Source organism: Hevea brasiliensis, chromosome 13 (genome assembly GCF_030052815.1).
Source record: "Hevea brasiliensis isolate MT/VB/25A 57/8 chromosome 13, ASM3005281v1, whole genome shotgun sequence".
In the NCBI taxonomy this organism is placed as follows: Eukaryota; Viridiplantae; Streptophyta; class Magnoliopsida; order Malpighiales; family Euphorbiaceae; genus Hevea; species Hevea brasiliensis.
Genome location: NC_079505.1, coordinates 11,055,632 through 11,073,456, shown reverse-complemented (window position 1 = coordinate 11,073,456; position 17,825 = coordinate 11,055,632). Strand labels below are relative to the sequence as shown.

The following is a 17,825-nucleotide window of genomic DNA, read 5'->3' as shown; positions in this document are numbered from 1 at the left end:
TGCTCGGTCCCACTCTAACACTTAAATTAGTGATGAGAATTGGATTGTGCAATAAATAGGATAAAACTGAATAATGTGTATACCTAATGGTCTTTATATAGGGTTTTGATATAGATTCCTATTAGAATTAGGAGTATGCAATTAAGTAGAATTAGGAGTCTGTAATTGAATAAAATTAGGAATCTACTTTGTTGGTTGAGTTCTCATACGAATGAGATTCTAATCCTAACATATAATTCAGAATCCTTATTTCTCAAAAGTGATATGAGTATCGCTAATATAGTTAGGTGAGTAACTTTTTTATTGTGTCCGATTTCAGATTGTTCATTGTCCATTGCTCAATTAATAATTTTTTTAATTAATATTAAAAAAATGAATTATTAATTGAGTAAAATAATGCATGGTGGATATTAACAGAGGAACATATCGCTTAGTGGATGAAACTATTACAGAATGATTGAAGTATGAAAGAGTCTTGACTGAAGACTTTAGGGTTCCAAAGAAGGTAAAAGTTAAATATAAAGATATGAAAAAGATTAGAAAGAGTTGCAGACTCTTTTGAATTTGAACTCGAAGGATTAGTGAGTGGGACATAATATGCACCCCATAAACACAACACACCATTGAAGTCACATCAATATATATAAATATATAATTAAGCAAATCTGGAATAATCAATCAAGCACTAAAAGAAAAGCTATGAAATGATGTGGAATTGGCCAATTACATGCAATTACCAACTTTATTCTTCAAGAGATTTGTGATTTCCAAGGTGAAAGTTTAAAACCCAAATATTCTCCATGTCTTTAAAGCTATTTGCTTTGCTTTATCTCAATTGCATATCAACAATTCCCATCAACTAATTATTCACTCAAAACAACTCTTAAAGTCAAGCTTTCACACTCTAATACCCAAAAAGAGATTTTTTTTTTTTAACAATTTGGCATCAATTGTAATTTTTATTATCCAATATTAAAAATAATATTTGAAATTTTAAAAGCAATCAAGAATCCACTTAATTGTTTGAGTTTTTATAACTAAAATATATTAAATTTAACTTTAAATTAATTTTTAATATCTTTACTTAACATATTTAAAGAGTTAATTTTTTTAACAACAATTTTAATAATAACGCTAAACTAACTTTCAATCACTTCCTTATTAAAAAGAATATATTGGGAGATAAATATTAAAATCTTGTTTGGCAATATTAGTTATTCTAGTAGCTGTCAGCTGTTTTAGTAGCTATTAATTATTTAAAGAGTTAATTTTTTTGACAACAATTTCAATAATAACACTAAACCAACTTTCAATCACTTCCTTATTAAAAGCAGAAGTGTTTAATAAAAATAACTGTTAGATTAGCTGTTAAATATAAAAATAGTAATATAATATTATTGATTTTAGTTAAAACGCTGCCTCAATAAGAGAGGCAGTGTTTTAAGTTAAACTATTGTTGAATAAGGCCTGAATCATGTAAAGAAAATTGACTAGACCTAACTCCACTTTAAAAGTTAGCTCAAGCCTCACATCCAGATATGAATATCTAGAGCTAATATTTGCACGCAAATACATATGTAGAAAAAATAGGTGGGCCTAAATCTACACCAAAAACTAACTCAACTGAGTCAGTTTGCCAAGTCTTATATTTAGTACAAAGTCCTTATTTCAAACTGATGTGAGATAACAATCACTTAGGATGGATTTATTTGCCGAATAGTTCTAGTTAATTTTTAGCGAGTAACTATAAACTATTAATCAAAGAGAAAAAAAATTAATTAATGGTAAAAAAATTTTAATTAAATTTTTAATTTTGTAGTTATAATTTTAAATTGTTAATAGTTTAGTTTATTTTTAAAATTTTATCAAATATTTTCATAAATAATAAAATAAAAAAGGATTCCCAAGTGCTGCAACTGAACAAGCAAAGAAAGAAACAACAGAACAGTTATAAAAAGAAAAAGATAAAAGATAATAGTTTAGCCCGTATATATAATCCACCATTTAAAGTGATTCTTTCTTTTGTTCTACTTTTTGCTTCATCATTACATTATATATCTAAATGACAAACAAACATACATATATATATATACACACACACACATTCATTGAAGTGATAGAACATAACCCTTTTTTCTTTCATTGGTGCAGATGGAACTGATACAACATAAGCTCTCTTTTTTTTCCCTTCTTCTTATCATTACAACATTACAGCTTTCTACGCCCTTAAAATACTTGTATGTTTCATCTATATATATTTTCTTGCTAAACAAAGAAAATAAAAAAAAAGTAAAAAGTAAAAGTAAAATAGGATGCATCATAGGTGGAAAAGCTAGCTTTTGCTTTGCCAATCTGGTCTTCCTAAGGAAAACTCCAAACTTGGAGTCTCAAGTAATTGATTACAGAGTAATCTAAAGGTTCTTGATTGAGCTAAATCACTTTCCTGCACATAAAATGTAACAGATTTTGTTAATCTCATGTGTAATACTAATCTTTCCCTTAGACATCAAAAGCAACATAAAAATATATAAAATAAAAGTCTATTATTATAGGCTCGACTTAATATAAGAATGAATTTAATAATTATTAGATCAAATAATTATATTATTTTATATTTATACATTTATTATATACATTTTAATTGATTCTACGCAAATCTCGATATAAGTATTTAATCCATTAATGCAAAAAAAAGAAAAAAAAAACTAAACCTAAAATTAAGATAATTATGTAACTAGTTATGTTTTGGCTGGATGGGATTAGTTTACTTACGGTATCTACTGTAGGCTAGGAGCAAATGCATACAGGTAATTAATTAAGATGAATTAGTGAAATATATGGTTGATTGGTTTTACTCACCTCGAATTGGTTTTCGGATGCTTGTTGAGATGATAGGTTTTCTGGTCGTCTAAGCCCTTCCAGATTCCTTGAACCGCTATGCAGCCATCTTTCTCTGCTGCAAAAAATCCCAAATAATAATCAGTTACTATCTCTTCTTCAATTTCTTATCAACTTTCTGTTGCACCAAATAATAATATGTGTAAGGTAGTGTTTTTTTTCAATAACAACTCAACAGCAACGCCAAACGAATCTTAAAAAGTAAGTTGTATATCAAAATAAGTTAAGTTTGAAAAGCTTAAGATAGCAAAAAAGATCATATCATCCTTTTGCACTGGCATTTCTACAGATCCTACTTACTATATAATGATTTAATGGTAGGAAACAGCATGCTAGAGCTTGCTTTTGAAGGGTTCTAGTTAAAGCCAGCATTGGGATATGATGCTTTGTTTCAGAAATTATGTACTTAAAGAGTTATATGTGGGGTTTAATTAGAATATTACAAAAATATAGTAACTTGATGGTTTTACAAGTTTGATATGTTGGACTAATGCAATTATTGAAATATGATTCTTTTTTTCTTGGTTCACAAGTGATCGCAGAAACCTGTAAAACACCAGAGGTTAGAAGAGAAGAAGAAGATAGTTCTATGTTTTGCTTCCATTTTGATAAAAGAGGAAAATATTTCCACCTGCCTGTTACATGCCCTAGTGCTCTACTTCAGTCACTGAATGTGGTGGCTTCGTATTTCTTGCCAAGAAGGTGTTGATTTCCAAGAAAATTTTGCTATGATTTCCAGCTAGGCAATATGGAAAGCACGCAGTGATAGAGTTTTTAAGCAGAAGGATGTTCTAGATTCTCAGGTGGAAAGTAAATCCAAAAGTTTCAAAATTTTCTTCTAAAATTATATACTCTTTTATATAAACATTTGTGGAGTAATTCATTATTTGTTGAAGATGAAAATATCTATCGTCTTGAGTTTTTCTGAGCTCTTATTCATTTGTGTATGTTCCTAGAAATACCAATAAGATAACTCATTTAGTGAATAGATTGTATCATAAAAGCTTGGTATTAAATTCATTTAGATTTTTTTTTGGTACATCAGGGTTTCCTCTATGTTCAGTTTTACCGTTCACAAAAAATTAATCCTTTCGAGTTTATGGTCGTCACTTCCAACAATATATTCTCCGAGGATCAAACCTGAGTTCTCCCCTTGAGAAAACAATAAGTTTTACTACTGTACTCAATGATGCACTAAGATTTATTTTAAAGCAAAAGATCATATGGTTAAGATTTGATATTTCAATCAATTTAGGTTAACATTGATTAAATTTTTTTGCTTTTTGCTTTTCAAAAAGTGGGAATTTTAGTTGATTCATCACTTCACTTTTTTTTTTTTTTGGCTTTTTGCTACTATACAAATCTTTTAAAGGAAGAAAACAATTTTAGGCTATGAATTTCTGTTTTTCCAAGTTATGAGACAAATATTTGATTGTTAAATTATTAACCCAACCATTTCTTGAATTGTATTACATGAGTTGGAGACTTTTTTAGGGTTTGTATAATATTATTGTTGTCATTGAGAAAAAAAAATGTTTAAATATATTAATTAGGGGATATTTAAAATTAATTTATAATTAAATTTAATATATTTTAATTATAAAAAATTGAAAATAATTAAATAAATTTTTAAACTAATTTTTTAATAATAAACCTCTCCCAGGAACAAGAGACAAATACGTAGAATAATGAAACCAAAAAAGCAAAAGGATGCACATTGAATCATAGATTCACTTTGAATTGCTACCTAGGATTTGAGGATTTTGCAAGGAAAAAGAAAAGAAAAGATAATAAGAAAGAATAATAATATGGTAAAAAAATTTGGTGCATATACAATAAATTTATCATGACCATTTATTAAGGTAGTATTCACTATAATCAACAGTTATAATTAACTCATCTAAAGATTATATATGAAAGTTGAAATTCTTTTTTCATATATAATCTGGGTATTAATAGAGAAAATATTAAGTATTTGGTGAAAAAATATAAATAATGAAAAATTGTTATGCTTAGTTCACAAATGAAAATTTTCTAATAAGATTAATATAACTTTATTATAATTTTTTTTAATATGGAAATTATTTAATTATTTAATTAACAAGATTATTATGAATATAACCTTAAATATGATACCTAGTTTTTACTATTTAATTTTCACTTCAATCTAATGTAGTACAAAAGTATAATTTAAATGAAACAAAATATTTTATGTTCATATTTTCATTAAACTTTGTTTTTTGGTAGAAGTATATATGGTAAAAGGTCTACATAGAGTGCTCAAATTTTTCCCAATATATATTGAGAAATTAATTAGGAATATATCTTGATAATTTTTTTTTTAGACTAAAACTTGGTTTCTTATCTTTTAACTGTTTAGGAATGAAAAAATAGTTTTACTTAAAAATTTAAGAACTAAAATATTATTCAAAATAAAACTTTAAAAATTTAAGTATGATATTTTAATAAAAGGGCTAAAATTTAGTGAAATTAAAAAAAAAAGACTATTTAATTTTAAAAACCAATTTAATTAGAAATATCATTACATGTTTATCTCATAATAAATCAAGTCAAAATTTGAAATATTAATAAATTTTTCTTTAAAATTTTTTTTAAAAAAAGTAAAAATATATTTTATTAATTGTCTTATGCATATCATGCTGCATGCATTTTAGTTTAGCATTGTTGTTTTCAATTTTTATTTTATGTTTTTAAAATGACTAATAAATTTTACAATTTAACCTAATTTTAATTGTGTCAAACCTTCAACTCATAATAATTTAATCAGATAAATGGAAAAAAGAAAATATATTTTATATCAGAAAAAATTTTATCTATACTCGGTGCTTATACACTCAATTAATAAAATCAACATATCATATTTTAGATAAGACGTCTTGCATTTTTTAATAAATCTTGTCTCATTTATATCAATGCTAACAATGGAATTTTGATTTTCTAAAATTTCTTCCTCCTCAATTTCTCCATATATGTTTCCAAAAAGGAGATTTATTTTCCACTTAGCATTCTCAACGTCCATTTCTATTTATCCTTAACAAAAGAAAGTTATAATCTACACTAATTTTTGCATATAATTCAACTAAAATTAAATAATTTATCCTAGAAACTAAAAGCTTTGTAAATGAAAAAAAAAGGTCAAATAATCTCCATCATCTGGGAGAACACATGAAAAAACATATAAAAGTTGAAAAGGAAACCAAATTCTTCAACAAGCTTTGTGGGTTTCTTGAGGGAATTTGAATGACCGACTCATTAGCAGCAGCATTTGCATCTTCATAATGAAGCAGTATTGGAGTCAGATTTAATATTTTCGTGGGAATTTTTTTCAAGGAATGAGAGAAATTTTGGTATGCATACTAGCATTTTGTATGAACATTTTAAAGTTTTAGACCTATTGTATTAGGGATACCCAATGAAGGGTAGCCCATATATATACTTACTCAAACTCTACACTACTCAATAATGTTCACTAGTATTTCTAATTTCTAGGGTGAATCCATTTGTCTCCTCACTCTCTCTCTGACATTGTAGGATGAATATTAATGTTTTTCATTGTATGTCCTTTAAAATAAGGGCATCGCAGGATGAAATATATAAGGTTAGGAATTCAGTACAAAATGTACATCGATTTAAGGGTTCAACAAAAAAAAAAGGAAAAGCTCAAGAACTAAATAATGGGTTTAACTTATTTTCTTTTTCTTTTTCTTTTTGCACAGATGGTTAGAAGAAATTAACTTTAACATGTTTAGTTGTTTTAGAATTTTTATAATTAAAATACTTAAATTTAATTTTAAACTAATTTTTTAATATTATTTAATTAAATTTTTTTTTTCAACAACAGTCTAGTGGCAATACCAAACAAGCACTTTGTATGCTAAATTTACCTAATATTTGGTGAATAATAGAGTTGGGAAGATCTCATAAGAAAGAAAGAAAGAAGATTGGCCTGAAGATATAGGGTTATAGCTGGAGCTAAATAATGAGTTCATAACCCTAGAACCAGCCAATGTGATGCCACCATTGCATAATCAAAAGCAAAAACATGAGAAGACCAATGTGTGCAATTAAATTTATGCAGATTATATTAATTAAAGATATGGCCAAGAAAATGCATATGGTTAAGAAAATAAAGGGAAAAAAGAGTTAAAAAGTGTATCGTGTTTGCTTTAGTTGAATGTATATATAGTATTACATGATGAGTTGGTAGATTTCTGATGCAAAGCTAAGGAAAGCTAAATGATGCATAAGCATGTAGGTAATCTGAATGAAAGCAGAAGAAAAAGCAAGAAAAAGAAAGAAAGAAAGAAAGAAAGCAAATGAAAAGTAAAAGCTGTGACAAAGAAAGCTCTTTTTAGTTTTTAAGAAAAGAAATGGGAAAGGAGGACGTGATATATAGATTTCCTAGGCTAGTTAAAGTCAGCCATGCATGGGAGAAAGAAACTAATGCCTCTTGTACCAAAAACCCTCAAATCTTCATACGCAGAAAAGCAATGCAATATTCACACCCATTACCATACATTCAGTTATTCTATACACAAACTAAATTAATATACGTGATCATTTGTCTTTTGGTTCCATTGATATATATGTTGCTCCCAGAATTAAAAATGGAAAAACTACAAACAGAATCAATTAATGTACAGTATTTGAGTGAGAGAGAGTCAATTTACCTGGAAGAGTTGCTCCATGGAGTTGAGGAAGTAGTGTACCCATTATCATGTTGTAGAGACACACATGAAGATGCTTTGTGGTTAGCATTTAGATTAACGGGAGTTGTTACAGACAAGAAATCTTCATCACCGGATCCATCTGATGATCAATGGAGCATATATATGTATATATTGTATATGATCCATGAACATAAAAATATTGCATATATTAATAATTAATTAATTGATTAATGGGTTATGATAGATGCATTGAACTCTATTAATTAGGGTAACACAGGACGAGAGAATCTTCAAATTTTCAAATGGGCAGCAGAAAACAGGGAATTAATTAGGTGAAAATGAAAAAAAAAAGACATATTACCTGAGGAAGCTGCAGGTTTGTCAGTGCTTTTAACAGTTCTATACATCTGCAAGGCAAAAGAGACAAAGAAAATGAATAGAAAACAAGGAGACCCATGGCTAATTAAAATAATATGCATAGTATTTATTTAATTTTTAAATTAAAAAATAGAGAAATTAAGAAACAGTCAAGAAATCAAATCAGATGCTTCTCTTTCCGGATTTTTCTTGGTTTGTTTATTAACCACGAGGTTGATGTTTGGTAAGGTTAGTAATTGCTTCTATTATTGAGAAATGATGGCTACTTTTTCTCTTTTCTTTCTCTTTCTCTCCCTAAAAAAGTAGAACTTGTCCTGTATCACAAACAGAACACTCAACTGTTCATTCATTCACTGCACTCATCGGCTTTCGTGCCCGTTTTCATGCCCAAAGTCTCCACCGCAGCACAGAAGAGAGAGATAAAGAAACAAAGGGTTGTGCTGTGTTTAATTAAAAAGGCTGAAAATTTTATAATATGTTCAGAGCTCAGGCCAGACCTGTAAATGGCTTTTGACATGCGCTAGTGTTAGATCCTTGACATCCATCAGCTCTAAAACTGACTTGGGTGTAGCTCCTATAAAGTAAACGTTACAATCTCTGATTAAAAGAAGGATTTTTTAAACCCCCAACCCAATAGAAACTAGCTTCTGAAAAAAACTAATTAACATGTGTAGCAGTGATTGAAGAGAGATTTAATCCAGTACTTTCATGGCCCCCAAGGAGCTCCACAGCATGAACAAAACGAGCATGGAGAGAGCTCGTCCATCGCATTCTTGGTGCTCTCATGTTCCTCTTGTTTTGTTGCTTTGGTATAAATCTTGATCTAATCATCCCACTTCCATAAACCTCCGCACCTCCAACTCCACCCCCATATTGATACTGTGGTCGAACTGATGATGTCCCCATTCTATAATCCGGAAAAGAACTGCAGGTATCACCTGGAGAAGAACATGGGTAAGGAGTGCAAGATGATGAATAAGGTATTTGGTTAAAGCAAAATCTGGGATCCATCTCTCCAGAATTGATGTTCCAGCTATTGTAAACTGGAATCCCTTTTAAGGGTTTGAAGCCTGAGATCCCATGATTTATTTGACTCATAGAGCCACCGTTAGCACTTTGAAGAAGAAAATTTCTTTGCCTTGCTTGATCGGCTTGGCTGCCGCCGCCACCTCCAGCGTAGCTTATTCTTCTCCAAGGGCTTTCTACTTCTAAAGCTATAGTAGGCGCAGGATTTGCCGCTAAAGAAAGGCAGATGGTTTCATCTGGTTCAGACCCAACTTTCATTGAACTGTCTTTGTGTGATTTCAGGGCATCATCTTTGCGCCAAACATCAAAAGTTGAATCATCAGCATCATTTGTACCAGTGCATATTGAAGAAGGAGTTCTATTTGGAAGGCTTATGTGCAGTGAGAGGTCTGGAATCTGATTCAAAGATTGGTTATGAAAAATTCCTCCTTTATGGGACATTTTTATTCCCAAAGAAATGGGGTTGAAGCAGCTGCGATCGTTTTTTTCTCAATATAGAGAATCCACAACTAAATTTATTTCTCTTCAAGTACAGATATGATTTGGAAAAGAAAACCACAAAAAAAGAAAGAAAAGAAAAGAAAAGAAACTGTGTGAAAGAGAAGGGGGAGAGAGAGAGAGAGAGAGAGAAGATGTGTGGTAGTGCAAGAAGAATGAATTGGGAAGGGAATGGGGAGAGAAAGAAAGTGAAAAATTTTAGGGATGGTCTGTGTTTCCTACTATACCTCGAGAGTATATATAAGAAAACGACACTTCAACAAAGCTTCTCTCTCTCTTTTATCTCTGTTTTCCTTTTCTCTATATTCATATACAAGCAAAACTGCAAACGTTTTGGAATTTTTTTTCTTTTTTCTTTTCTTTTCACCTTCTTTTTAATTCCCTTGCGATTTTGTTTGAAAAAAATAATAATAACCTAAGAGGGGAAAGAAAGTGAGTTGATAGAAAGTGATTTTCTCTCCTCCTGTTTGGGAAGAGACGAGGAGAGAATGAAATGAAAAGAGATGAAATTTTCACTTTTCTCAATAATAATAATTAATAATAACAGTAAGTTAATCATCTTAATCACTTTCACCTATTTTCACTTTAAATTAGAAAGAAAGAGTTTGCTGAGCCCCACATGAATTCAACATTTTTCTTCTCATATTTTCTCTCCCTCTAATTTATCCTCTCTTTTAATTAAGAGAAAATGACATATCCTCCTTCCATTTTCACCCTTTTCCAAACATAGCACAAATTTTACAAAGTCAGAGTGAGTTTATAGATTAACATTTACACCAATGTATGTATATAGAGGGAAATTATTATATAATCCTAGCGCATCAACTCATAAGTATGATCTGATTCATATATTCAGTTAAAAATTACCATGTCATAAGAAATTTGAAGTGAAATTCTTGCATAAACTCGATCATCATATATTTAAAATACAATATGTATAGTGAAACTCACATATAAAATAGATGAGATCCACATGTTTATATATTAGGTAATGATAAATTATGTCTAGACAAGTATTTTCCAATGGAATTTGTTAAGACATATGTCATTCAAATGAGTGTATATATTTATGAAGGTAATCCAAAATAAGAATAAAAATTATTTTCTTTGTCAATTAGAGTTTAATTTCATTAAACAATATTTTAAAATTATTTAAAAATTTTGAATGCATCAAATCAATGTGAAATGAGTATATTTTATGCCATATATAACATAGACAAAAAGAGATTACAACAATAATGCAAGAACAATCAAGAATATCACACACCATATGTATTGTCTTGTATCAATAGGGTCATAAATTATTCAGAGATTAAAGAGAGATATCAAATTTTATGTATTTTAATTATCTTATGAATATACTTCCTAAGAAACTAAATATTCATTAAATATTCAAATATGCTCTAAGCATGGTCTTGTCTTAAATTTTATGTTCTTTAACTATATCATTATCATATGCATTCAATTTTATAAGTTTCATTAATAAGATATCAATTTTAATGAACTTTTGTTAGAAGAATTTCAATCAGTTTAGCATATCATAAGCAAAATTGTTCAAATAACATCAAAATAAAAGGCACACAAACACACACACATACATATATATATATATATGAAGTTTAATAAGAGTGTGCCACATAGGATAATTTTATATTTTAATAATTGAGATAAGATTTTAATAGTTGAAATTTAAAAATATTTAGATAAAAATTAATATATTTAATCTGATAAGCTAATTTTTATATATAAATTTTTGGAAATAAAGATTAAAAGAGGTGTCACATAACAATTTTTTAATAATTTTAAAATTTTCTTTTGTTTACAAATTCAAACTTTATATTGTATATCCCTAAAATCAATTATATTTTAATTAAAATTTTAATTACATTAGAAAAAAGAATGATTATTTTTTAGAAAATTATATATACAATTATTCACTAAAAAATTATTTAGAAAGTTTAAATATATATATTTTTAAAAACATTTCTTATTGGTAAAATACAAGAATTTTAATAGTGACATTTCAAAAATCGCTAAGTGGCATGTGTGTTTTTGTTATTTTGTTTATCCTTTTATTGATATATGTCATATAATTTAAAGAATAATAAAAAAAATGTTAATCAACTTATTTATTTATTAAATTTGAAATAAAATTATAATTATATTGCTATTAAAATTTTATAATATAATTATGAAAATATAAAATAAAATAAAATATATAGCAAATTATATTATTAAAATAAAATAATTATTAAATTTAAATTAATCAAATATAAATTAAATAAATTTATCTTATGTGATATAATAACTTAATTACTCTCAATTATACTTAAGAATATAGATAATCCAATATTATATATCTGAATTATTTGAAATTTGGCATGCATCATTATTATGAGCATTATAGTAAATTCAATTATTTGTTTGAAAAAATATGAATCTTAAAAAAATTATGTAATATTGTAAAATTTATTTGACTTATACTTGTATTGATTGTGATATAATAAAAAAATTTATCAATAAATAGAAGAAATTATAATTAATATTATATAGGACATAACAAAAAAATCATAAAAAAAAGACTTTTGAGGTTTAAAAATTAAAAAAGTAGCTTTTTTAAATTATTATTTAATTTTAGATACCGTTAAAAAAATCTTTTATAGCTGCTTTAAAATTTTATGATTAAAATATATTAAATTTAACATTAATTTAATTTTTTATATTTTCAATAAATATATTTATAGAGGTGTATTTTACAATATTATTAAATAAACCCTTAATATGTCAATGAATTATAGTTCAGCCAGAGACAAATTAAAAAAAGTATATTTAGGGTTAATATATAAAAATTAAATAATAAAATATTGTTAAAAATATAATATTAATATCTTACTATGGTAGTCAATAAGATCTAATATCTTGAAAATTATCAAGAATTAATGCTGTCAAATACATCTCTCTAGCTAAAGTCATTTATCAATTGATATTAACCCTTGATAAAATTACATTACGTCAGTTGAAAAATGTTATTATATTTTTTTATTTTGGATTTCATAAAAAAAATTTAATAATTGAATTTATAACTAATTAACTTAGATAAATATACACATATATAAAAAAATTTTTTAACAAAAAAAAAAAAGTCAATTGACTCTTTATTATAAAGCTACATTTATCATTGAGTTCAATGATATTGTATCATCTCTAAGATTACTAGGTCTCAAATTCAAACTACAATAAAAATAAATAAATGCTCGCTCGTTCACACACAAAGATATATATATATATATATATATATATATATATATATATATATATATATATATATATATATAACTGAATGCCATGTTGATTAATAAGAGGGACCCAGAGAAATGAATGTAAGGGGGTTTTGTTTGCTTTCATAGTGATAGGGTGGGCATAGCAAACCTCCAATCCACAAGCACTTGTAAAAATTGGACCTCTCAAGTCAAATATTCCCTTCCAATCCTCCAACAACTTTTGTCCATTTAGTACGTTTATGTCATATCCACAACTCTCTCCTATCAATAACTAAAAAAAAATACAATATTGATTAGGATTATATATAGGGCATTAGCACCTAATTACTCTTTATATCTCAATAATGCATCCTATTCTCTTCTTTAACACATTCATTAGAGGTAGTATAATAGTATAAATGTTCTCTTTTTACATTTATAATGTGCCCATTTTGTTAATAATTGAGTATTCTTGAGCTCCATCCTTTTTGGTTTCAACAAAATTTGTTCATTAATTGAAAAACCTTCCCAATTCTCATCCTACAGGAAGGGGAGTGTTGTGTCGTTTCTTGATTTGTTTTCTTTATTTAGTATATTGAAATTTTTTATAAGGTTTCATTTGAAAAAAATATATATTACAAGAATAAAAATTTAGTTCAATTCTCGTACAATCATGTTATTTTTGGTATGATTTATATTTCTTTTAAAATATATTTTTTAAGTTACAAAAATTAAATTATTTCGCATGTTAGATTTTTTAAATATGAAAATTAATTGAATTAAATTTTTATAAAATTTTAATTTTTAAATAAGGATAAAAGTATAGATGTAAGATATTATGTATTACAAAAATAAGTTATTGTATTAAAAAAATTAAAAAATGTATCATTTTGTTTAAGGTATTATCATTTAAAGGATAAAATTTTTATTTTTATTAAATTGGTACGATATATGATTTAGACCATTGCACTGCACTATTTTTAATTTGTTAACGGAATGTTGATGTGACAATATTTTACGTATAAACCCTATATTGTCACGACAGCATTTCACTAAAGGATTAAATGATTATATGATAGTGCCATTATAGAATACTAAATTGATAAAAATGGGTCCTTTGAATTTCTCATGTAAAGCGTGTATAAATGTAGGTTATATAATAAATAGGATACTGAACTCAAATTGATTAAATAAATTATAATTAGTAATATTAAATATTTAGTTAAAAATTATTGACTAAATTTAAGTTAGTAAATAATAGGTAATTCCTTTCTTTACTGATTAAATTTTTACATAGTATCGACTATATAATACCTAGGTAATTGCCGACTAAAATTTACACATTAGCAACTATAGTTTTAGTAGGTAATTACCGACTAACATCTAGTAGGTAATTAATAGTTAACTTTCATTTCACTATAAAGTTTGATGACAAAATTACTGATTAAATTTTATATATTACCGACTATATCCTCAGTAGGTAATTATCAACTAAATATCTGTCGATAAAAATTAGCTAACTCCCTTTCTAAAATAAGGTTCGACGATAAAATTACAGACTAACATTTGCATATTACCGACTATTATTTTAGTAGGTAATTATTGACTTAATTTTAATTGGCAAAAAGTAGCTAACTCCCTTCCTACGTTAAGGTTCGGCGATAAAATTACTGACTATATTTTTCATATTATCGACTATATATTTAGTAGATAATTACTGACAAAAAATAAATTAGTCGGTAATTGATAGCGATAATTAATTATTGTTCATTTCAAAGTTAGTTGGTAATTAGTCGGTAACTAAAATTATCGACTAAATATTATTATATTTAGTCGGTAAATTTAGTAGCTATTTTTTTAATTTCTTGTAATGGCAGTATCAAAATGAAAATTTTTTAATATTTTAATTCAGTTCTAGTTCTTCATTAAGAATCGAACCAAAACAGTAATAAATAGGAATCGAGCCAAAAACTAAATTAATGCATATATTTTTTAATATTTTTTAGATATATAATATACTTTCAATATAATTATATATATTTACATTTGTATATATAATTATGAACTAAATACAATCTAATATTATATTTCATTTCTCTATATTTTTTAATAATTTTAGTTATAAATATATTAATTACCTTATAATTTTCAATTATAAATGTACTATTATATTTTATATATATATATGTTAATTCTTAATTATATTTATATCTTATAATTAAATATTACATAATTAATAAATAATTAAAATATATATTATATACTATATTTATACTATTATATTATATAATGTATTTAATTTTAAATTATCTATACACCATAATTAAAGATTACATAATTTAAAAATAGCTAAAAAATATATTATATGACATATTATATAAAATTATTTTAAGAATCGAAAACTGAACTGAAATTGTATCAAATTGAATCAGAATTGAAGAACTAAGAATTGTATCAATTTATAATTGAAATAATGAAGAACCGAATAGGAACTTATCAAAATTTCAGTTTGGTTCTTGTTCCTAGGCAAACCTCGAACTGAATCGGAACCATCCACCTCTAATAGGAACAAAAACTCTGTTAAAATTGTCATGATTTTAACGGTGGTCTACTCTCGTTACTAATCCATATATATGTGTATTCTATCTTTGACAAAAAAAAAAAAAGATAAAAAGTCAAGGAGAGAGTCAATGTACATGAGTCTATAGCGAAAAAACTGAAACAAACTCATCTGCTAGAGGACTGGTCCTTTGAGATTTCACATCGGTTGTGGACTATGTGCGAGTGTAGGTTATATAGGAATAATGACTCTATTAAAATTGCCATAATTTTAATAGTGATTTATTTCCATCATTAATCTGTGTGTGTATGTTTTATAACTAACAAAAAAATTACAAAAATGAATTTTTTTTTAAGGAAAAAAGAAAATTTTGTCTATTAAGAATGTTTTAAATTATAAAATATATTTTTTAAACTAAAAAAAAACTATCTAGTAGGAGATAAGGAGAGAGGTATTTGATTTTCACTATTAATTTTTTTTAGGGAAACAATGTTTGATTAAATTGCCAAGTAGAGTGATGCATGTTTCAATTAGTATTGCAAAATATATATATATATATATATATATATATATATATATATATATATATATATATATATATATATATATTTTTTTTTTTTCAATGGGAGAAAATTTAAGTTAAAATTATTGAGGTAAATGTTAAAGTTAGAGAGGTGTCAAATGATTAGATTGAGTGGATTTAGATTAGAATTATTTTTTTCTAAATTATAAGTTATTTCATTGGTTTTTAAAGAAATTTGAATTTTAAGTTGCCAATCATTTTGGATTAAAATAAATTTTCTTTAAAAAATAATTATATTTTTACTTAATTTTCGAAATATAATTCAAATTGATCGGACTTTAAATCAAATCACACAAATCATTGAGTTGATCCCTAATTTTACAGTTTAATTGAATTTATATGATTTTAAATTTTGTATTGATTAAAATGAATTCGGGTTGTATGGTTTCAGTTCATTTCAGGGTCTGCCTCGGAATCAGAATTGAATCAAAATTTTGGTATAATTTTAGTTCGATTCTTCATTGTTTTGGTTCCAGTTCGGTGCGATTTTCGGTTCTGATTCGGTTTGGCACCATTGCCGTTTGATTCTCAGTTCTTAAAATAATTTTATGTAATTATTTCCTTAAAAAGTCATACTTAATTAATATTTAAGTTTTAGATTATTAGCATATTCTAAATTATATAATATTTAACTATAAGGTGCATATATAATTTATGACTAAATATATAATATAATATAATAGTATAAGTATATCATATAATATATAATTTAACTATTTATTAATTATATAATATTTAGATATAAGACACAAATATAATTAAGAATTAACATACATATGATATAATAGTACATTTATAATTAAGAATTATAAGATAATTTAATATATTTATAATTAAAATTATTAAAAATATATAGAGAGAAATAAAATATAATATTAAGCTGTATTTAGTTTATAATTATATATACATATATAATTATATTGGAAGTATATAATATATCTAACAAAAATAGAAAAAATATGTATATGGTATGATTTCGGTTTGATTTTTAATGAAAAATAAGAACTGAATCAAAGTATTAAAAAAATAACGATTTAATACGATTCCAGTCAATTCGATTTGATTTTTTAATTCGATTTGATTTCCTAAAAAACCATGCATAGCTCTAAAATGGATTACAAGTCACTTTAGATTGAATAAATTTAAATCAAATTAAAGAGTTGGATTAAAATTTACCACTCTGTATAAGTCAATTAAAATGAAGTCAATATTTGAAGATAGCATAACTATAAAATATATATATATAAAGGTTGCAATCAGTTATTGACAATAAGTGATTAAATATTGACAATTAGCAATTGTCATTAAACTAAAAACTGACAATTGAAAATTTCAATCTTCAGTTATAGCTTTAAACAACTTTTAAAAAAATTTAAGGATGTGCTTGATAGAAAGTTAAAAAATTAAGGGTTAAATATTATTCTTATAAGTTTTAAATTTTAAGAAAGCGTAATTATTAATCTAAACTCAAGTTAACATTTAATTATAAAAAAGTATAAATATTAATGAGGTGGAAAGTTAATTTATTATTTTTTAAGACTATAGTCGATAATAATTTTTAAGGTAGCATTTAGTACTTTGACTAGAGTTAAAGCACTGCTTCTTTTATTTATACTATTTGATGATATATTATTTGTACTAACTTTTACAGATTGAGAGAGTGGTTCATGAAAAGCTATCTCTCCTAATTTTAGAGATTGAGAGAACGTTTTAACTGAGGTCAATAAGATTTTATCACTATTTTTATATTTAACCGCTATTTTTATCAAACACTTCTATTTTAATAGTTATATAAACTATTAATTACTAACGGCTAATATCTAATAACTAATAGTTAATAAAATAATTGACGGCTATTAAAATAATTAATAATTATTAAAAGAATTAATATTATCGAATATATCTTAAATATTTAAATAATATTAATAAAA

The 17,825-nt window shown here is 25.7% G+C and overlaps 1 protein-coding gene across 2 annotated transcripts; it reads right to left on the bottom strand.

The window, feature by feature from the left end:
- Positions 1-2,119: 2,119 nt before the first annotated feature.
- Positions 2,120-9,775, bottom strand: LOC110649939 (transcription repressor KAN1). 2 transcript variants are annotated; one of them, XM_021804698.2, is made up of 6 exons: positions 8,672-9,775; positions 8,465-8,541; positions 7,951-7,996; positions 7,590-7,728; positions 2,860-2,953; positions 2,120-2,443 (listed from the first exon to the last, which is right to left on the bottom strand). In XM_021804698.2, exons 1-6 carry the CDS (start codon positions 9,432-9,434, stop codon positions 2,333-2,335), a joined length of 1,230 nt encoding a protein of 409 aa, XP_021660390.1. In that variant the 5' UTR covers positions 9,435-9,775; the 3' UTR covers positions 2,120-2,332. The 2 variants fall into 2 exon arrangements, with proteins under 2 accessions (XP_021660390.1, XP_021660389.1); XM_021804697.2 differs by having other exon boundaries at positions 2,860-2,956; positions 8,672-9,771.
- Between the last annotated feature and the right edge of the window lie 8,050 nt (positions 9,776-17,825).